Here is a 21,666-nt window from a genome sequence, read left to right on the forward strand (position 1 = left end):
CGTTTGTCTCAAAATGAAATGCGCGCGCGCGCGACCATCCCACTCACAAACTGGTTTGACGAACACGTGAACATCACAAATGTTTGTGGAGTTGAGGGGGGGGGGGATAATTTGTGGGGGGAATCATTTTGACAGACCTCCCCCGTAATTACGCAGCCTGCAGGACTCGAGACTCGGACCCGAGAAGCCGGCACTTGGAACTTGAATTGGACTCGCCGACTGTAGAAGGGTTTTGAATTTCAAACGTTGCTCCAACGCTGATCAACTAAAAGCAATGACGTCGTCATCATAATCAATGATGTCATCGTGTGGGCGTGGCAAATGAAAAGAGCAGAGGCGGCGGCTTTTGTTTTCAAAGTCTTTATGTGCAAGATTGTTCACCACAAACATCAGAAAGAAAAATCACAATAAAATCCCCCGAATGTTCTCATCATTTTTTCCTACATGAAATCTTTTAAATAAACCTAAAGCTTTCTTATACACATATATTTCTTTCTTCCTCTCATTGATTTCAAAATGTTGTCGCTGTGCTCTGGAAACGTCCGAACAGCGTGAACAGGAAGTGTCGGGCGGGCCAGATTGGTCACAGTTTAGGTTCCCTCGGACGCCATCTTGTTGGCGCCACGGGACGTGCGAGGCTCCGCCCCCTCCGTTTGGCACATTGAGACTAGCATGTAGCGAGTTAGCACGTGACGCTAAAAAAAGGTGCACCAACGCAAAATGAAAACGCTCCAAAAATAAAAGACACCTCGAGGCGACGACCTTTGACGACGCGCGACCCCCAACGACAAAACAAACAAGCGAGCGACGCAAATCGGGCCAACGCCAAGGAACTCCTCTGCCGCAGGCGGGTTTTGGGCGGGCGCTCGCTCTGGAACATTCAAGACTGACTTTGAATGTTTGCCAACAAGGAACAAGATGCGCTACAACACTGTGGAGCGTCCCTCGCCAAACACGCAGACGGAGCGCGACAACATTGCCGACGACGTTTTCAGCCCAAAAGACGGGGACAAGCAAACTCTTAGCTAGGATGCTAATGTGGCTAGCGCTGACCACCTCCTTCCAGAGCTCACTTCCTGTTTCCTGCGCGAGGGTCCAGAAGGCTGTCCAGACGAGTTGCGCGGCGTGGCCACGGTGACCGATGACTACTCTACTTCCTGTGTTAGCCCCGCCCTTTCCATCCTCCCTCCCCCCGTACTGATGTTGATGCAAACACTGAACACAAATATATACACCCCCCCCCCCCCTTCCCTTCCTGTAGTCATCCTAGCAACAGGCTGCTGCAGCAAGATCTCATTGGCAGTTGGCTGAGCATCAGCCAATCAGAGGTGAGTTTGTTCACTTCCTGCAGCGGAATGTTTAGTCCCGCCCCCTCCACTAAGAGTCCGTGTTGGCACTTGACGCACGTGGGAATGCATGGAGGGAGGGTGAGGCGGGGGTGCGTGTGCGATGCCCCCCCTGGGGTCCTTGCTTGGATGGGGGGGGGAGGGGGTCAGGTAAAGGTCTTCCGGTGGGGGGGGGGGTCTTCATGCAAACGTCTTGACATGCGGCTTACGCTCCACGACTGGCGAGGTCCCATGGTGGGAAAATGAGGATGGGTGGAAATGTGTGTGTGTGTTTGCGTGTGTGTGCGTGCGTGTGTGTGCGTATTCACAGGCCATTGCTGTTGCGGTGCGCGAGGGGGGGCTTGGAGAGCTCCACCACGCCACCGGTGCGACTCTTGCCGATGACCTTGGGCGCGCGGCGCAGCAACTTGTGCGCTTCGGTGAACGCCTCCGTCAGCTCCTTCTTCCACTGCACCAACTCGGGGTCGCTCTGCGCACGCACGCGCACGGACACACAAATGCACGCACGCACACGCACGCACACACACACACACGAGCGTGAACGGACATCATTTTGACAACATTTGTTGTGCAAAAGTCAGGTGAGGACAAAGCTTATTTTAGTTAACGGAAAAAACACAATTCCAACAACGAATAAATACAATAAAAACTAAAATGATTTTTAGAAAATGAAAACTAACTGAAACTTCATGTTATGTTCGGAAAATGATGATTCATAGCGAAAATGTCCTTTTGTTTTAGTCTTTGTAATGATTTGAATGCATGATTTGAAATGTGATTTGAAGTGGATTTCTTTCACACACAGAAGTGACGCCATCTAGCGGCAGCCAATAGAAAAGCGCCTTCAGATGACGTCGCTCGAGGTGACAAATGTTTTTCACTTTTTCTTTGAACTCAAGCCAAATGCAACGAGAGGTAAGAAATGAGTTACTTTTTCATTTCACAAAGTGTTTATTCAATATTATGCACAAGGAACTCACTAATACTAAACGAAAATGAAGCTTTTGTTTTGAAAACTACTTTGAAATAATAACACAATTCATATTTTCTTTTATGGATCCTCTTTTCGTTTTCTCTTCTTTTACTTTTCATCATTTTCTTCTCTACCTTTTAAACGTTATTAATTTGTTATGGTTTGGGATAGGGGGAGGGGCTAGAAAATGCATTATGTCAATGAGATGTCCCCACCATGATACAAAGACAGGTGTGTGCGTGTGCGTGTGTGCGTGTGCGTGTGCGTGTGCGTACCTCGCACTGCAGCACAAACTGCTTCCCTCCTTTGATGCGCAGCAGGATGCACTTCTTGTCTTTAATCTGCGTTTCCTCCACCGAGACGATTTGCTCCATGGTCAGAAGGTTTTGCTGGGACGGCAAAAGTCACACACGCACGCACGTCAGTCATCAGTCCGTCCGTCACGTGACGGACGGACGGACGGACGGACGGCACGCAAAGCAGCGGCGAGACGGCAAGCGCAAGGCGGGCTAGCCTAGCAACATGCTAACGCTTCAGCCCAGACGGCGCGGCCCGGCGCGGACCCGTCACGTCCGTGACTCGAGACCCGGGTCTCGCTCAACATTTGCGGGCCCGGCGGCTTCCCGAATCCGGGTCTCGGAGTCCTGCGGGTTTTCCATGCTTCCCTCCTCCAACACAGCTGATGACCATCGTCTCAATGAGATGATCGGGGTCGGAGGAGGGAAACAGCGAAAACCTCCGGGATTGTCCACGCCCGCACGATTTTGTGTGATGACTTGACAGGACTACGGGCCGGCGCGACTTTGCGAGGGTCAAAGGTGACACGACAGGCAGCAGCAGGGGGAGGCGGGGCAGTAGGCGGAGTCTAAAAGCCTACAACATCGCCACCACTCACCGAGTCTTTGAGCTGCGTCAAGTGTTTGGCCAGCCATGTTTCCTTTTGTGTTCAACACAGACACACACACACAAACACACACAGACGCACACACACACACACACACACACACACACACAAACATGCAGTGAGAGTGTTTCCACACACGCACACGCGGCGAGACCAACGTGATGACGACAACGTGCGTGCGTGCGTGCGTGCGGCGTGTCGGCGACTAACCCGTGACTCTCCCTCTCCCCGCCACTCCACCCGGTTGGGGAAGAGGTAAAAGTATCGGCGCTGCCACTGCGTGAGGAAGGGGTTGCCCAACTTGAGCATGTAGCCGTGCATGATGCAATCCTTGCCCAGCGCGTAGTCTGAACCGCAGCGACACAAAAACAACAACGTCACAAGAAAAACGTGGCAAGCGAGCATCATTTTTGACTTCTTCTCTTTCGTCGGCAAAACTTTGCGGCTCATTTCTCTTGCCCGTCGTCGGGTTGTTTCGCATGATAGCTTAGCATTAAGCTAACACGTTTCCTTGGAAAAAAGTCATTAAGGTTTGATAAAATGGTTGGAAAAGTTGACTTTGCTTTTTTCTGTCCGTGTGTTGTTGAAAGCCGAGCACGGATGCTCGTTTCCGTGACTCCGTCTGTGGTGGTGCGCGTGATGTGTTAGCATTCAGTTAGCTCGTCACTTTGGTCAGGCTAAAGGAAACATTTGCTTTCATTTCATTTGCTTTTTGGCGCGTGTGTTCAAAGTAGCAGTTCTGATCCTTTCTGTTAGCATGTCTATGTTAGCATTAAGCTAACAACTCGGGTCAGACAAACGCAGTGGTTTGGCAGAAATACGCAATGCTGTTCGTTGTTGCTTTGATGCTAATGGTTTTGAGCTCATCTGTGGGCTTTTGCACGATGTTAGCATCAAGCTAGCGGACTTGAATGAGATGAAATACGATTCGGCCCAACAATTGAAGATCCGAAAACGTGACATCAGCATCCTTTCGCATGCTATGACGTCATTGCTAACTTGTTAGCCCATCTACGGAGATTGACATGATGCGTTGTCATCAAGCGAGCAGACGTTGTTGGGTTTGTGCGTGCTGACCTTCCTCGTGTCCCAGCTGTTTGTTCTTGGCCCTCTTGCGGGCCTCGTTTTTGTCCGTGTCCGAGTTGACGGCGTCGTAGACCGTCTCGGCCACTTCCTGCTGCCAACGCTCGGAAATCACCAGCGGGAAGTTCTTGTACAGCTCCTGGTCGCTGTCTAGGAGCTGACACACACACACGCACACGCACACGCACACGCACACACACACGCACGCACACACACACACACACACACACACACGGGTTTTACTTTGGGACCTTGGTCTTTTTTTATTGTATTGTGTTCATTTGAATAAGATCGTTTATAGACAGACAGACAGACGTTTGTTGTGGAAATCCCAGTTAAAGGCAAAAGCAAAAACACCACATTTGGGTTTTTAAAGAGAAAATGTTGTTTCAGTCTGTTATTGCTTTGCTACAAGAAATTTCAAATTTCAATAGTTTTGTGTTTGTTTCAATGAACTCAAATAACTTTAGTCTGTGCGTGTGCGTGTGCGTGTGCGTGTGTGTGCGTGCGTGCGTGCGTATCCTGTTAACCTTGATGCCCTTGGTGTCCTCCTCATCAAAGGAGCCGATGTCGAAGGCGTCGGCGGCGTTGACTTCCCCTCTGGGCGGGATGAGCGGCGGCGAGTACTGCGCACACGCACACACATTTGGCTGGAGCGAGCAGCCGACAAAGCAAACAATGCGGAGCGAGCGAGCGAACGGCTTCGTACCTTCTGCAGGTAGACCTGTTGCCAGTCCATGCCCTTGAAGAAGGGATGCCCCTTGACCTCCGTGGCTCTGGAGTGACAAGTCACACAAACGTGCGGTTAGTCCCGCCGCGGCCAGCAGGGGGCGTCGTCATCACACATTCATAATCTTTCTTTTATTTAAATGTCCGCTGAGAGAAGCGGAGCGCTTGGTTGATCTTAAACCCGAAAACGGCGCAGTCACATGACTTCAAGCATGTGGCAGCGCACGTGTGCATGTGCGTGCGTGCGTGCGCGCGCATTACCCTCGCCCCTGGCAGCCCAGCCTCTTGGAGACGTCGCGCTGCAGGAGACCCTCCAGAAGTTCTTTGAGTTCCGCCGTGAACGAGTCGGGGAGCTCCACGTTCTGACGGACAAGATGGACATGAGAAGACAAAAGAAAACAAGAAGATGAAGGCGGGACAAAAAGACAAAGACGCGCGACTTGCGTGACGCGACGACGAGCTTCAACACGCCAGCGAGCGTCATGAGCCGGCTATTTTCATTTCACCTCCAAACGGGAGGATTAGCCAACGCGCGCCAACGCCATTAGCGGGCTGGATCAACGCATTTGGTCGAATCTCATTTGTCACCGCAGATCATCCCGAAAGACAACCCCCCCCCCCCCCCCCCAAAAAAAAAGAGCCGCCACACCAGATTGACGTGAAGTTCAACAAAGTCCTTCATTTCCCTGAATGCAAAAATCAATTGTTCAAATGTGATCAAATAAAGAAAATGTGAAATGAGGCGGCAAAAAAGATTTGGACAATTTCAAGTTTGACGTCTGGTCCAAATGACTGAAAGCGTTCGTTCGTACCATGGTCAGCGTCATCCTGTCAATCTCGTGCTTGTCTTTGGTCTTGTGCTGCCGAAACGGGCTGTGCCTGCCAGAAGACACGCAAACATAAACAAACACGCGTCAGACATTTGCACGCGTCCACAACACGGACAATAATCAGCATGTAACGTGTGAAGATGCCACAAGATGGCGGCAAAGCACGACTTGCATTTAGGGGTGCGAGTCGCACAAACAAAATGTGGTCACATGATCAACTTCACTTCAATTCATCCGTTGACAACCGCGCGAGAAAACAAGAAGCAACATTTGCATTTCTTTGAGCCCGACGCTGATTGATCGATTGGTTGATCGAATCAATCAATGATTCCACTATTTGGCAGAATAAAAATACAAAAACCAACGACCGTATTTTCCTGACGAGAAGGCGCACTTTAAAGTCTTCCATGTTCTGAAAAATGGGCGGTGCCACCGCCTTGCGTGTGGCCCAAGGTCCGACATCCGACTGACTGCGTGAGAGGACTTTGCGCACGCGTCGCTTCGCTACGAGAGGCGGAGCCGACTGAGGAAACGAAACGAGAGCACGAGCGTCAACGCGCTTCTCCAGCCCCTTTCCCAAGTCATGCCACAATTTGTCAATGAACGCTCGGCGAAGGCAAACGCCGCCATCATTTGCGAGGACGCCGCAACGACACCGACTGACAATGAGACGGCGCCTTTGATGGAGAACTCGCTCAGTTGTTCGTTTCTGAGACAGAAGATCACGAGGACGAGGACGGGGACGAGGACGGATTTGTGGATTAGGATTCATCAAAAGCAGCGCGACATCGTTCTATACTTCAAGCACGACCGAACTCGCCGTTTACTTTGTGACTTCCACCCAAATCAGTTTTGCCTTTTGTAAAACATGCGCAAGCACTAGCATGCCTTTTAGCATAATAGCATGCTACCATGTTTTGAGCTAGCGTGTGCGCCTTATGTGTGTGTTGAAATAGCACCAGTAACTGTGACTGCGCCTTATAATGCGGTGGTGCGCCTTATGGTGGTGAAAATACGGTAATCGGTGGGTTTATAAAAAAAAAAAAAAAGGTCTGAAGTCGAGGAAGAACATTTGACAAGAAAGTCGACAAAAAACGTCATCTTTGTCTCGATCAACACCAGAAATTGTCTGACTGCTCCAATGTGGGCCGAGGTCAGAGGTCAGAGGTGACGTCCGAGCGTTGGTCCGCTTACCCTCGAAGCAGCTTGAAGAGCATGCAGCCCAGCGAGAACCAGTCGGCGCTGCTGTCGTACGCCGTCCCCTTCTGCAGGACCTCGGGAGCCATGTAGCCGTGCGTGCCCCTGAAACACGCACGCACGCGCCTGCGTTACACACGCCGATCATGCGCCTCAACGCGCACAAACACTTTGGAGGTCAAGGCTGACAACTGGCTGGCCACATTTTCACGGCCGGTGGACAACGGCACCTTCCGGGGCGCCCTCCAGTGGACGCAAGTTGCAAGTACATCACCTTGACTGAAAATCTGCACGCCGTTGTTTGTTGACATGTGACATGTGACAGCCACTGGCAGGACGTTCGCAAGCGCGTTCGGCAGCACGGTTGTGGATGCTCAACTTACCCGCGCGCGCACCAACCACTTGAGACGCAGCCGGACGCGCTTGCGTGTCGTTCAAGCGCACCCGGCCGCCAAAAGCCAGCTGTGGTCCCGTCCCACCTTCTGACATGTGAACGGACACGCACGCACGCACGCGTACGCACACGCCGGCACGGGGTCCCACTTACACGCTGGCGTGCGGTTTCTTCTTGGAGAAGTCGCAGGCCAGGCCCAGGTCGGAGATGCGAACGTGTCCGTGCTCGTCCAGCAGGATGTTGGCGGGCTGCGGGAAGGAGGCGGAGTCAACGCAGTCGACGGAGGGCCGCGGGCGCGGCGGCGTGGCCGTGGCCTACCTTGAGGTCCCGGTAGACCACGAAGCGGTTGTGCATGTGCTCCAGGCCCAGGATGATCTCGGCGGCGTAGAAGCGCATTTCCTTCTCGCTGAACACGCCGTGCTGAGAAAGGTGGTAGTGCAGGTCGCCGCCTGCGCGCACGGTGCAAATCAAGGCAGGCGCTTATTTGCAATCGTGTGCAAACAATTACGCAATCTCTTTTGACAATTACTAATCGGGATGAAACCATATCCAAACATCACGATATGAAGGTCACGATACAATAATTAGCACGAGATTGTGGGCAGGTTGGCGATACAAAATAAGGTCATAATATTGTTAAAAAAAAACACACACACAATATTGTGCTTTTGTACATTACAGCAATGACAAATATTATATATATATAAATATAATATATATATTGAGGCACTTACTTGCTAATGCACGCACACATCGACTTCCTCCACATATTGACAAGCATATTACGTTCCCCTTCGTGTGACATTAGCGTGTCTTCTAAACATAGAACTTCAAGAAACCCTCATTGCTTTATTAACTATTATTGTTATTATTACTAGCTTAGTTTTCATATGTTTCTTGTTTGGCAAATTGTTTTTCATGTTCACTTTTTGTTTGCGCAGGGCTGTCAATAAACTCTTGTCAATAAAGTTGTGCTTACCGTTCATGAGGTCCAGAATGAAGCAGAGCTTGTCCGGCGTGTGGAAGGCGTACGTCATGCACACGATGAACGGGCAGTCCTGCCGAGATGCCGCAGGTTAGCATCGGGCGCGCGAGTGCCGCTAACGCCAACGCTAATGCTAACGCCAAGGCGGCTCGCCTACCCCGGTACTGACGAGCGACAGCATGATGCGCTCGTTGAGCGCCAGCGTCTCGCCTTGCTTCATCTTGATGCGCTTCTTGTCCAGACACTTCATGGCGTACCTGAAAACACACACAAACATACGACGACAGGAAGAGCGAACGCATTTGATTGGCAGGCCAAGACATTTCATCCATTTGCCACACGCGCGCGCGCGCGCTCTCACATCTTTCCCGTGTCGGCCTTCCTGCAGCCGTAAACTTCGCCGAAGCCGCCGCGGCCGATGATGCGGTGGACGCTGAAGTCGTTCATGGTCAGCTGCACACAAAACACACAACGTGCTCGCTCGCTTCCTACTTGACTTTCACATTAAAATCGCGTTTTGCTTTCAAACCAACAAGGCTTTTAATTTGAAAGGCACGACCATTGATTTCTTCATTTTTGGAATGGAATCAAATAGTTGAAAAATTATTTTGAAATTCAAAGCATCGATTTGCTTGACGTTTCCATGTCACAAAGACTTTTATTGTGAAAGGGCCCAGACGTTTGGCTTTTTTTCTTTCAAATGAAAAGCTTAAAGGCCAGAACAGCTGACAAGTGAGACATTGTGATTTCCTGGGATGATTTGAAAATGGGAATTTGCGTTTCCTAACTACGAGCGTCGTCGTCAAGCTGATTGAAGGCAAACATTTGTGTGCATCTGGGCAACAATTTTCAAAACAGGCTCTTATTGTGAAAAATCACAACGCCTTCTCATTTCCTTTCCAATTCCAAGCAGCGTTTTCATTGTGAAGGGTTAGCAGGAAGCCGACTCGTCGCGTTTGCTTCCACCAGCGTCTGATGGCAACTTCCTCTCGAGTGTCTTCGAGGACAACATTTTCACGGTGGCTTTCAGGCTGCGTCAACATGACCTTTGCCCTTTCCCTTCCAAACGTCCATTCCCATCAAAGCGGCCTTTCGTGAAGGTTCCAGCAGCAACGTGCGCTTTTCTCAGACCCTTTCAAAGTAAAAGCCTGCATCGTGCAGGAACTCACGTGTATGTTGAGCTCCACGTTCTTCCACTGGCAAAATCTGGTGAACTTGTCGCTGCGTAGGAGAGAAGGAGGGGGCGGGGTCAGCAAGGCTGCGGCAAGGTCGCGGCAAGGTCGCGGCAAGGTCGCGGCTAGCGCCGTCTCACCTCTCGATGAACTTGAGGAAGATGTTCCCGCGCAGGCTGTCGCAGATCTCCACGATGTAGGGCTGTCGGGACACGCGCGCGTTAGCGTCAAGCGCGGCAGACGCGTCTGCGAGTGGCCTACCTGGAACAGGGTGGGGGGCACCAGCTTCTTGGCCAGGTGACTCTGGACGTGGTCCACGGCTTTTTTGGAGAACGGCTGACGGGGAAACCACAGCGAGCGTCACAAACACAAACAACGACAACAACCAGCCCGGGCCAGGCCGAGGACCCGTCTTAAGACCGAGAACCAGGTTATGGTCCAAGACCAAGACCGGGACCGGGACCGGGACCGGGACCGGGACCGGGACCGGGACCGGGACCGGGACCGGGACCGGGACCGGGACCGGGACCGGGACCGGGACCGGGACCCATATATGACTGGGGCTGTGTCCTCACATGCGAACACGACAGCAGTTCCTTCATGATGTAGCCGTCGTAGATCTGCCGACTGCGACTGAGACGTTCCTCCTCCGAGTCCAGCTTCTCGTAGTCTTTGATCTGCCGGGAAAAAAGACAGCGAGTCAGTCAGTCGTCGTCAGTCGTCGGCGGCGGCTCATTTACTGCCTCCAAAGTGCGAGCGACTCACTTCCTCGTAGAACTTGAGCTGCGGCACGGCCTCGTCGATCTCGTTCATGCAAAAGTCCTTGAAGAGCAGGAAGCCTGTCCACAGGTCACATGACATGGTCAGCGCACGCACGCACGCACGCACCTCCTGCTCACCTGCGGTTGGCAGCTGGCACAAGCCATCAAGACACGCCCACAATGACACCACCAGACATGCACGGAAGCATGCGCACACACAAACAACACACACACACACACAGATGTACACACTAAAAAACATACATTAAAGACGCGCACATTTTGATGGGCAAAATAAGCGTCGACACGAAAAGCCTGATTGGTCCTGCACGCACACACGAATGTTGACGGGAGATGATCAGAGCAAAGGGGGCGGGGCTAATCAAAAGATCACACATTCCTGACTGAGCTAGATGTGCTGTGGCCGTGGCGACTGCCTCCGCGGGGACGGCGAGCGCGCAAGAGGAAACGCGAGTGGCGCGAGCGCACGGAAGGCCGCTTATTCCTCACATGGGCCGCGGGGTGCTGGAGCCTATCCCAGCTGGCTTTGGGCACCTCAGCTGCTTGCCAGCCAATCACAGCAGCTCCGACATCAAATACGAACAACACGTTTGCGGGCTCGTCAGCAAGTCTTCAAACGTTCAATTGCAAGTCCGATCATTTTCCAAAGAAAGTCAACTTTTCAAAATAATGTCAAGGAAAAAGAGAAGGCGCGCGCTCGGCAGCATCTCGTAATACGTAACAAAGACCAAGAAAACGTTTGCATAGTTTCAAGTGTATTGGCTGTCAAATGAATCAAACAAAAACCACAACGATGCAAAATTGGTCAAAAAGCTCATCGCCGATAATCCACGTGTCCCTATTTTGGGCGGCGGCTTTTCCGCGCATCATCGGCCGCGTTTTCAAATCAAGACGTTTTCAAACGTTTCTTGTGCCACTCGTGATCTCGTCCCTTTTTTTTTTTACATGGCGATCCGGCACAAATCGGACTTGCTATGAATTGTGACACGCGCATGCGGCTTGGCGTTGCCGATGGCCACGCGGCGCTGGAGGCGTGGCCAGCTGCGAGCGCGCAGGTGCATTGTGGGAAATAGAAAATGCGTGGGGCCACATTTGCCGCCTTCTCGCTTTGTTGCTTTATTTCTCTTTTCATCAATTTCATTTCCCCCCCGTCGACCGGCTAACACGTACGCGCGCACCTTCTTCTGCTGCCGTCGCCGTGGCAACCGCAGTTGCCTGGCAACACACAACTCTCCATCATCCATCCCGCAAGTCTGACAGATGGAGAGGGAGGACGCCGAGGCAGACTGAGAACAACAACAACAAGAAGCACAACATTTTTTTTGCCCTTCATCTCGAAAAGAATGCAAAACAAAAAGATGCTTTTGCTGCGACATGAACAAGAAAAGCAAACTCGGCCAACAACACGACCACAAACAAAAAGTCTGCTTAGCTTGATGCTAACAAACCATGCAAAACACCATCCACAGGTTAAGCCTTCGTTAGCGTGGCAAATATTTCAACAGCGAGCGAGCGACGACGCTCAAGACACAAATTCAACATTCCTTTTGATCCTGGGACCAAAACATCAACAAACATTTTGAGAGCAAACGTTACAGTTTGCTGCATTCATTTAAGCGTCGTGTTAATGATTGAAATAGGCGTGTTAATTGAGGGAGGGGTTGTCTGCCGTTTTTTTTTTTTTAGGTAGCCTAAAAATGCCCAGTTGAGTTCAAAATGATTTTCTGTCTGTTAAATGCGAGCTTCCTTGAAAAGAACACACCTCATTTTCCAGTAATCCATTGTGTATAAAGAAGAAAAGTGCAAATATCTTATTCCCTGATTGATTTATTAAGTGTCAAAATAAGAGCATCATCATCAGAATAATGCATGGGAAATATATATAGCGCATTTCGAGACGCTTTACAATGAACGGAGCGGAGAATGATTCGTGCGCTCACACATGGCGTGACATTGCGGTGGCGGGCGGCGACTTAAGGAGCCGCAGCTGCCCCGGGGACGGACGGCGCACGGACGGAAGGACGGAAGCGCGGCCGGCGGACGGAAGGAAGACGGAAGGACGGACGGAAGGCCGGCCTCTCCTCACGCGGGCCAGAGCATGCTAAGCACCCAACATGGAGGAAAAGTCCGCCGCATGTTTGCCGTCCAGGTAAGCGAGCGTCCGCAATTTCCAGATGTCAAAGGCGACTTGACTGCGTAACAAGCAACTTGCAGACGCGCCTTAACTTCCCAATATGTCGTCCTCATCCACGTGGGCGGAAAGTTGGACACATCTCAAACCCGCAGGACTCCGGATCTTGAGGACCGGAATCGGCGAACCCGGTCCTACGCTTTCATCTCGACTGGACACAAATCTGCTTTTCAACAAGTGCTTCATAATTCCACCTTTGACGTTCGCCGCCATTCCTGGTCATTGGCAGCCATGTTATTTGCGGAGGCGTCACGCGACGGTCCAAACATGGCCGGCCGGCTGCGCTTCATGCAAAAAGATTCAGAAAAAGTCTTTTCAATCATAAATTTCCGTTGTTGAAATGAAGAACTGCTTGGTTCCTCTCGAACTCGGGACAGGAGAGGACTCGTTACCTCGTACCCGATTGGTTGACTGCTTTATTGAAAAGAAATAAAGAATGATGTTCTGTTTGTCTTCAATGTTGTTCACTGCTTGCTGTAACAATAACTGTCCACCGGGGACACAAATACGTTTCAACTTGAACTTTGTGTTCCTTGACGGCTGTCACGATTGGTCGCGACCTCATCGAACTCATCGTTGACGAAGATTCTCTCACTTTTCACAAGCAATTGACTTCTTATGTTAAATGAATCGTCAGTAGCGAGCGAGCGAGGGACCGCCTGGATGCATTTGCCTCTCGCGACGGCCTCGTCTCTCGCCGTCTGTCCACAAAATAATCCGTTGTGGATTCAAAAGATATGAAGCGCACGTTTGACAAAACTGCTTCGGGCAACGCCAGTTCAATTTGAAGGTTGGATTTTGGGTCAAATGTTGGACAAGAAGCCACCGGAGTCGCTCGTCTTCACATTCGTGACAAAAGCGGAAACGCGCCGCCTACGACAAGCAAGGCTGCCCCGTGTGGCCACAGGCGGGACAACAAGAAGAAGAAGAACAAGAATGCGGAGGAGGAGAAGAAGAAGACAAAAAAGACAACGACGACGAACAAGTCGAAGTCCAAGTCGCGACCAAGAAGAAAACCAGAAGAAGACGGCGAAGACGACAAAGAAGAAGACGCAGGATGCAGAGTCAGGCTGCTTCCTGCCTGCCGCCCAAGCGCCCGCCCAGCTGTTGTGCCGGCGCGCTTCCTGTGGCGGCTTCCTGCCAGCGAACGTTAGCGCCCGGCACCTCAAGAAGCCACGTGTGGCGTGACGTCCGCCGGCGGGTTGCGGATGCCCGCCCGCCAAAAGTCAGCCAGGCTACGCCGAGCCTTCCAATTTCCGACATCGACAAACGATTCAGCTGCTCTGAGATTGCGCCGTCCCTCAAATTTGGGCCTTTTTTCCACTTTGTGCCCGTTTGTTTGTTTTATCGTTGTTGTTTTTAGCAAAGCAGCAGAGGCACCTGCGATGCCGAGTGCCATCTTGTGGCGGCCATTTTGCAAGCGGCAAACGAGTACTCACCAATCTTCTGGTTGAAGATCTTGTCGAAGGCCAGTTCCTCGCGCTCCTCCAGATATTTCTGCATCACGCTGCGGATGCTGCGGACGCAAAGCAGAGAGCGCGTCAGTCGCCGTCGCCACGCGACCCCCCCGCGAGGAACGGGTGCTAACGAGGAGGAAGCAATTAGCACGTTAGCGCCTGGCGGGAAGACGGCGTGCGCTCTGGCCAGCTTCGGACTTCCCCTTGGCAAACGAACGTCCAGAACCAAAATGGCGTTCAAAACATGTTGCAGTCACGCGTGCTCCTTTCGCGTTTCACTCCACGGCGAGTGAATTAAGGACGCAATTTGTCACGGAAAAGCGCCATCAATTCATTTCGTTCAAAGACGCGACCGGATCACTTTTGCATTCAAACGAGTCGTCGGCGCAAACGGAACAAGCAACAATAGTTGGCTTTCCATCCACCCATTTTTATTGAAATTTCCAAGAAAAGCACAAATCACACTGAACGGAAACGCCAGAAATCCCAAAAGGGCGCAAAAAGAAAGAAGTTTTTTACGCTTAGAAAGGGTGATTTTGAAGCGCATTGAAAAAAGGAAAACCAGCGGGGATCGAACAGACGAGAATTACAAAAGCAAAATCATACGACATCGCACGGCGCAGTCGTTTCCTGGTCTTCTTCTTTGAAATGACTGCTGGGTCACATCTCTATAGCGCCACCTACAGCGGCGGAGTTGCAAAAGAACAACAGATGGATTTCCATCCATTTGATTTAAACAATTGGATGAAAACCTGACGAGAGGTTGCAAAAAGACTAAAATGGTTGCAGTTGACGTCACAAGCTCACAAACGAGTGACAATTTGGAAATGTTCACATCAAAAAACAAACTTGATACTTGATTGAGCAACGTTAAGTGTTGCTGTCGTCAACACACTTTTTGGAGGCGAGCGCAATTTGCGCTCAGCCGCCATTTTGGCCAATTGGACGCCAATTGATGGCCGACGAAGCAAAAAGCGCAAGCCAGGACGAAGGCGACAAGACGCAAACATTCCGTCTTGTTGGAAGCGCGTTTTGCTTTTGGCGTTTTGACTTCAAGGTCGGACGATTGCTCTTCGCCTCTGCCGGCATGCGATCACGTATGGAAAGCGGAGCGCTCAACCGTCAACCGGCTGGCGCGGCGGCAGCCGTGTGTCGTCATTGTTATGTCATCGCAAAAGTTCCCGCCGGGAGTGAAGATTTGATCATTTCGCCAGCACAAATATTACAAACGAGCACAAACGCAAACAAGCTGAGGACGAGCCGATCTGTTCTTCAGAGCGCTTTCTTTGCGGCTGCCCCCCCCCCGCCGCCGCCGCCGCCGCCAAACTTCCTCTTTAGATTGTCGTCACGGCAACGGCCTTTGATTGACAGGCAGGCCAGCGGTCACGTGATGGCCGCCTTTCTTCCTCTTTTAGTGTGCAGTCATGGCGTGCGTGCAAAGCGCAACGGAAGTGGCTTGGACAACAAGATGGCGGCTTCCCCTAAAGATGTTGAACGCCGACAAACAGACACGGCGAGCTAACAGACGCGGCGAGCTAACAGCCCCGAGCCAAAGAGTTACCTGCCGCTCGCTGTGCAAACGTTCAATATTGACACGTCGGCTGACTCAACAACACGTCAAGCTTTCACGCGAACGCTTCCGTCAAGCTGACAAACTTTCCACCATTTTCTTCATGACGGAACCTCAACATTATCCTTTCGCAAAAAAAGCATGATTCGCTTTAATCTGCCAATTTGTGGCTGAATGGGATTTGATTTTTTTTTCATTGTTATTAGAAAACTTTTTCAATGGAGGACTCAAGAAATCTGAAAATATTTCAAATTGTGAGAATTGACAATTTCATGTCAGCTCATTCAAGACGTCATATTTCAAGACGTCTTTCGCGACTGACGTGTCCGATTGCGGCGAGCAGCTGCTCTTGAAGATCAATTGGATTGTTGAAGGCACGTAGAAACGAGTGATTGGATTTGCGGGATTGGCGCCGACCCGCGTCTTTTAGAAGTGCCATTTTGTTGACAGAATTGATATTACTTGATTGTTTTGACTTTTGTGTGCTTTTTATTCAGGTTGATCTTTTTTTTTGTTTTTTGATGGTCCAGTTTTTGAAGATTTGTTTTGGATTCGATTTTCCCCGAAATAAATAAGTTGATCGTTTCCAGGCTGCAATTGCATTATTATAGCATTAGCATGATAGCAGTTGGAAAATGATAGATGACAAGCGCAATATTTTCTGGGGCGGTTTATCATCCAGCAAAATGTGTTGCGGTGACGTCAACTTGGCTAACGAGGCTCGTGTGTTGTCTTCCTTTCACTTATTGTTTCCATATTTGGTATTATTATCATCGTCATCATTTTCCCCCAAAAAAGAAGAAGAAAACAAAGACACTGTGTCTGTCGGCTCAGTTGCGCTGAAGCAACTGCTGACCATTTGACAAAAGGACTTCATTGGATGCTGAGGAATGAACCACGGCTGGAAATGGAACCTGCGCGCAAGATGGTGAATTATTTGCTGAGACGGACGGCGCAGCGCCACCTGCCTTTGGTGGCGCAAGGAAAGGAAAGGCAAGTTTGGGGCTTGACGCGACGCTGCAGCCGGCAAATGTGCTAATGTTGACATTTGCGTGATCGGCATCAATCAATCCGTGTCCTTGCCCCCGTCGGACGGCGTCGGACGGCGTCGCACGGCGTCGGACGGCGTCGGAGCACAAACGTGGACTCGGCCAGCGGCCGGCCGACTTCCTGCAGCGCTTCATAAGCATCAGCTGCTTCGGCAGCATGTGGCGCGCGCGCACACGCACGCACACGCACGCACACACGCTCTCAATTCCCTCCTGTCCGAAGTCACGTGCACTAGAAGAGTTCAAGAGTTTTGCGCTACGTGCAAATAAACGCAAGCGTGCGTTCAGAAGAAGCAACGGACGAACATCTTCATTCCGCGTTGGCGCCATTGCCGGATTCTTTCTTTTTCTTGATACCGAGTTTTGCCGGCAAATGCATTTTTTGTCTACTACATGCAAAGGTTTCCGTGAATGTGAACGCAACACCCCCACTTTTTGCTCGTCATGGAAAAGCAAGCGATTGCTGGGGCCCAACGATTGTCGGACAAAAACGGAACGTCAACGAGTCAGATATTGCCAAAGTTCAAATGAATGTGACTTGATTTCTCTCGCGCTTTGCGACCTTCCAAGCCCTCAAAAGCGCGTTCCATTCCACGACGGACCACATGAGGAGCAACTCAACAGAACTTCACTGTCTTGCTCAAGGGTACTTCCTCGCGGTCACAACGGCATGGCATCGAACCCGCAAGCTCTGGCTTGGGAGACCACCGCTCTACCACCGAGCCGCGCAAAGTCAAGCCCCCTTTTCAGACAGCACGTCCCTGCCCTGCAATTTCCTCCAATCACGCAAGGACGCCAAAGCGCTCGCCGTCCGGACGAATATGACATTTTCCTCTTGAAGCCCAAAACGATGATGCTAATGTTCGTTGTAAAGAAGCGCGGGAACAGATGTCAACCTGCTTGCGGACAAACTGTCCAAATGAGTCATCAGGTTGTTGCACCGCCACCTTCATTTCTAATTGGACTTGCCAAACTCGCACGGCGGCCGCGCCGAGGTTAATCCCGGCGAGCGCGGGGCGAGGTCAATTAGCGCGATCCGAGCGGCTAATCCCCGTGACGCGTTTAGGCAAACGCGCTGGCGACCCGTCGCACATCAAACCGTGGCGCCGCGCCCGACGACGATGTCCGATCCAAGCCATTTCCTGCAAAGACGCAATTTGTCCCAAAGCTTCCAAACATGGCAACGACGAGACACATTTTGGCGCCAAGAAGCTTTCAAGGCCTTTCGGGTATTTCCGCCTCGCCAAATCCCAAAATGACCGCCGCCCCTTCTCACCGTGGCCACATTCCGACAATATGATGACAACCGTTAGAGCTGTCCCGCATCACGCCGTTTCACACCCGAACCAGTACGAGGAGCCAACGCCAGGAAGTCCTCGCAGACGGCCATAAAACATTTTGCACTCAAACTGCATCAACTGTTGTACAATTCTCTATTCTCGGCATTTGGAGTACAAACTTGCTGTTCGCAAAACGGCCACAAGACCAGACGTGAACGATTCATTGCATTTTCAATATCGTGGCAATGTGCGATGACATCATCGCAGAAGCTGCGATTCAAATGAAAATGTGAGCAAAGGAAGATCATCAATCAGTCGGCTTTCATCACGAGAAGTGAAGACGCCCCCTACAACCATTCCTGGAGGGTGGCACACATTTGGCCAATTTCAAGTTCAACAATGCCTGAACAACTTCTCCACGATCAGTTTTTGTCAATACGATTGAAATCTGGACTTTTTTTCGAAACTCGTGCATTTCCGTCTTTGGCAGGCAATCGTGCATGCAGCAGTGCCGTGTTTGTTTGTTTGTGAGTTTGTGCGATGCACGTGTTTATTTACGTGCATGAAACGTGGCAAAACAATAAAACAAGATAAATGGCGCACGCTTTCTTTCACGTGTTGTTGTCCTCGCGTGTCTGCGTTTGCGCGTGCGCGTGCACACACGCTTGTTTGGTGTGTGTAACATCGATTTTGCAGCAAGACCATGAATATATGCAAATGACCTTGCCACATCGGCCACGTGCTCGTGCTTGCGCGCGCGCGCGCGTGTACCTGGGCTCGGGCAGGATGATCTTCTTGCTGGCCCTGGCGGCGGGGGTCGACTTGCTCTTCTCCATCGCCATCAAGTAGCTGACGTCGGCCAGGACGGCCTCCAGGTCCGCCATCTTCACGCTCGTTCGCTCGCTCGCTCGCTCGGCAGTCGTTCACAAACGCGGGGCTCCTCCGACGCCAGATGGGACCCGCATCGGGGTGGGGGGCGGCTGCTGGGGGGTTCCTGCCAATGTCCGCGGCCGCCTCACAGTGTCATGCTGCTGGCTGTCTTCAATCTTTCGTTCAATCGGCGATCTCGTAATCCCATTAAGAGCCCTGAGGGATCCCCCCCGCACCCGCACCCGCACCCGCACCCACCCCCGGCTCGATGCTGCGCGCGTGTGTCCCCCCCAAACCCCAAAAACAACGTCCACGCCGGCCGTTTGGGAAGACGAGGGCGGCTGGTGGGGGGCTTTGAGAAGCTGAACAGATCCTCCAGCTGACGCTTGTTACGCCTTTAAAAAAATAATAATAACGATCGTCGCAAAGCAAACGTCTCCCAGCAGCGAGCAAACAAGCGAGCGATCCTCGTTTGCATTCCACAAACACGCGCAGAGTTCTGCCCGCCTTCCTGCTAGCCAAAGACGTCGCCTCCTCCTCGGCCGCGAAACGAGCCCCCGTTAACCGGGAGACGGAAGACCGCCTGCCGCCGCCTTGGTCTCTTGACCAGCTCACATATGCTAAATGCTAATTAGCACTCGGCTAGCCACAATGCCAATTGCTAACGACGGTGACGTTCGCTAAGCATTCAGCTAGCCAGGAAGCTAAGTGCTAACGACGGCGGTGTTCTCTTAGCATTCAGTTAGCCATGATGCTAAACGCTAACGTGCCGTTGCCTCGACGGCGACGCAGAGCTCCAATTTTTTGTCAATAAAGTTTCTCCCCCTTGGAGCTAACGTGCTAAGCTCGCGGGCTAGCCGGTGGCAGCCTGACGTGTGCCTCCCTCGAGGGGGAAGTCGGGCGTCTTCCCTCCTGCGAAAAACACGTCGACCCACGGGCGTCCGTTAACGTGGCCCGACCGCTTGCATGTCGGCTTGCGGAGCTTCGGCGCGGGGAGGCTGGAGGTCCGGGAGGGGGGGCGGTCGCCGGCTGTACAGCGGCACTTTGCTCGCTCAACTTGTCTTCCGCGACGCAAATGGCGGATACGACAAAAGAGCAAAGAGCGGCGGTTGGGAGTGGTGCTGGTGCTGGTGCTGGTACTGGTACTGGTGGCGGCGGTGTGGGGGGCACCGCGCAGGCCGCCGGGGAGGCCGCCGGGGCTGTGGCTGAAAGCGTCCCGGGCCCGGCACGCGGAAGGCGGCTGCGGCTTCTTCGTGCTCCGCGAGCTCCCCGCGCCTGTTCCGAGCGGACTTGCCGAGCTGGGGGCTCCTCCGGCAGGCTCGGTTCTCTCCGCGGGGCTCACGAAGCGGGCGCCGGTCTGCGTCCGGTTCCGGGAGCGGACGTGTCGCGGCGTGCGGTGGCAACGGCTGCTGTCGCGCGTGTTTGTCGATTTCCGCTCGATAGCGCTGGCGGCTGCTTTTGCTGCTTTTCTGCTTCTGCTGCTTCTGCTGCTTCTGCCGCTTCTGCCTGCTGGCTCCACTTCCTCCCACTGCGGCGGGTTAGAGAGGCCCACAAAACCCGGAGCGGCTCGTCAAACGGAGCCGGAGCCCGACCCGGTCCGTTTCGGTTCGGCTCGGCTGAGAACACTTGAGTGGAAATAAACGGAAGGCATCAGACACACGCGAGGTGAACTTCAAACCCTTTCATGACGAACAATTGCGACATACTCGCGATGACGTCACGTTGGAGTTCAAAGTTGACTCAAAGTCAATAAGGGAAGTTAAATATTGGGATCAATTGTCAGTACAGCGAAAAAGAAACAAACAAAACGCACAGGACAGGAGGAAGCAGTTTTCAGGCCCTCGTGGCTCATTTTTTATTGCATTTTTGTGCGACTTTATGGCAATTGTGTTTGTTTTCATAAATGGACCGTCGAAAGATGGCAAGAGGAAATACAAACTCTTGAAATGACAGTTTCACACATGAAAAAACAATTTGAATGTCACAAATAGTTTGACATGGCAAATTGTGACCATCAACGGTGGCAAATTCTTGTCAAAACAACTCGTGATTTCTCACGTCCGCTAAATGTTGCATTCACTCACTTTTTATTCTATCCAAACATAATTATTCGTATGCGTGGCGGCCGCGGCAACGGGCGTCGAGCCGGTCGTCCAGTAAGCGGGTCGGCTGTCGGATCCCCGCTCTCGCCGAGTCCTGCGTGGCCGCGTCCTTGGGCAAGGCACTCGCCTCCGATGCTTGCGTCCGGAAGGTGCGAATGTTCGGTGGCGGCGGGAGGGGCCGTAGGCTCACTCTGGCAGCCGCGCTTCCGTCAGCCCGCCTTCCAGCTGTGGCGACTTAAGTAGCTTAGCGCCTCCGCAGTGTCAATGTGTGAGCGCACGAAAAATGCAACCACTGTGGAGCGCCTTTGAGTGTCTCGAAAAGAGCGATATCAATCCCATGCGTTAATATTAATATTATACATTTGATGTACAATTTGGTGATTGTGTGTTTTCATGCACCACTGCAACAACAACCAAACGCTGGGCTATTAACTTATTAACTTTCAAGGTATGTTTTCCATGAAAAAGGTGGGCAAAGAATCGCACGCACACAAAACCAGGAAAAATACCAAATTTGAAAAAATATGGTGGGTGGGGGGGGGGGGGGTCCCTTGAGAATGCGACTCAGTGGGTGTTGAGTGCTTGGGTGGACTGTAGTTTGAAGTTGTAATAACACCAATCACCACTAGATGGCAAACTTGATTTTGGTGGAGGAAAAAAAGCCACAAAAAGATTTCTTTTTTGTCAGGAGTTGTGCGCCATCTTTCAACGGTCTTTGACATTTTCACGGCGCTGCGGTCCGCCTGAAAACG

General features: G+C 51.8%; 1 protein-coding gene across 2 annotated transcripts; it reads right to left on the reverse strand.

Moving 5' to 3' along the window:
* Positions 1-328: 328 nt before the first annotated feature.
* Positions 329-20,491, reverse strand: grk3 (G protein-coupled receptor kinase 3). Of its 2 annotated transcripts, XM_086096154.1 has the most exons (22): positions 18,714-20,491; positions 14,026-14,102; positions 10,379-10,452; positions 10,189-10,290; positions 9,875-9,949; positions 9,754-9,815; positions 9,611-9,662; positions 8,803-8,894; positions 8,599-8,698; positions 8,436-8,514; positions 7,775-7,905; positions 7,610-7,704; positions 7,060-7,167; positions 5,848-5,914; positions 5,297-5,397; positions 5,016-5,082; positions 4,837-4,932; positions 4,301-4,463; positions 3,434-3,570; positions 3,215-3,256; positions 2,595-2,708; positions 329-1,815 (listed from the first exon to the last, which is right to left on the reverse strand). In XM_086096154.1, exons 1-22 carry the CDS (start codon positions 18,824-18,826, stop codon positions 1,651-1,653), a joined length of 2,112 nt encoding a protein of 703 aa, XP_085952280.1. In that variant the 5' UTR covers positions 18,827-20,491; the 3' UTR covers positions 329-1,650. The 2 variants fall into 2 exon arrangements, with proteins under 2 accessions (XP_085952280.1, XP_085952281.1); XM_086096155.1 differs by lacking the exon at positions 3,215-3,256 and having other exon boundaries at positions 18,714-20,490.
* Positions 20,492-21,666: the final 1,175 nt, after the last annotated feature.

Source organism: Leptonotus elevatus, chromosome 15 (genome assembly GCF_054856555.1).
Source record: "Leptonotus elevatus isolate MCC_2025b chromosome 15, RoL_Lele_1.0, whole genome shotgun sequence".
Lineage (NCBI taxonomy): Eukaryota > Metazoa > Chordata > Actinopteri > Syngnathiformes > Syngnathidae > Leptonotus > Leptonotus elevatus.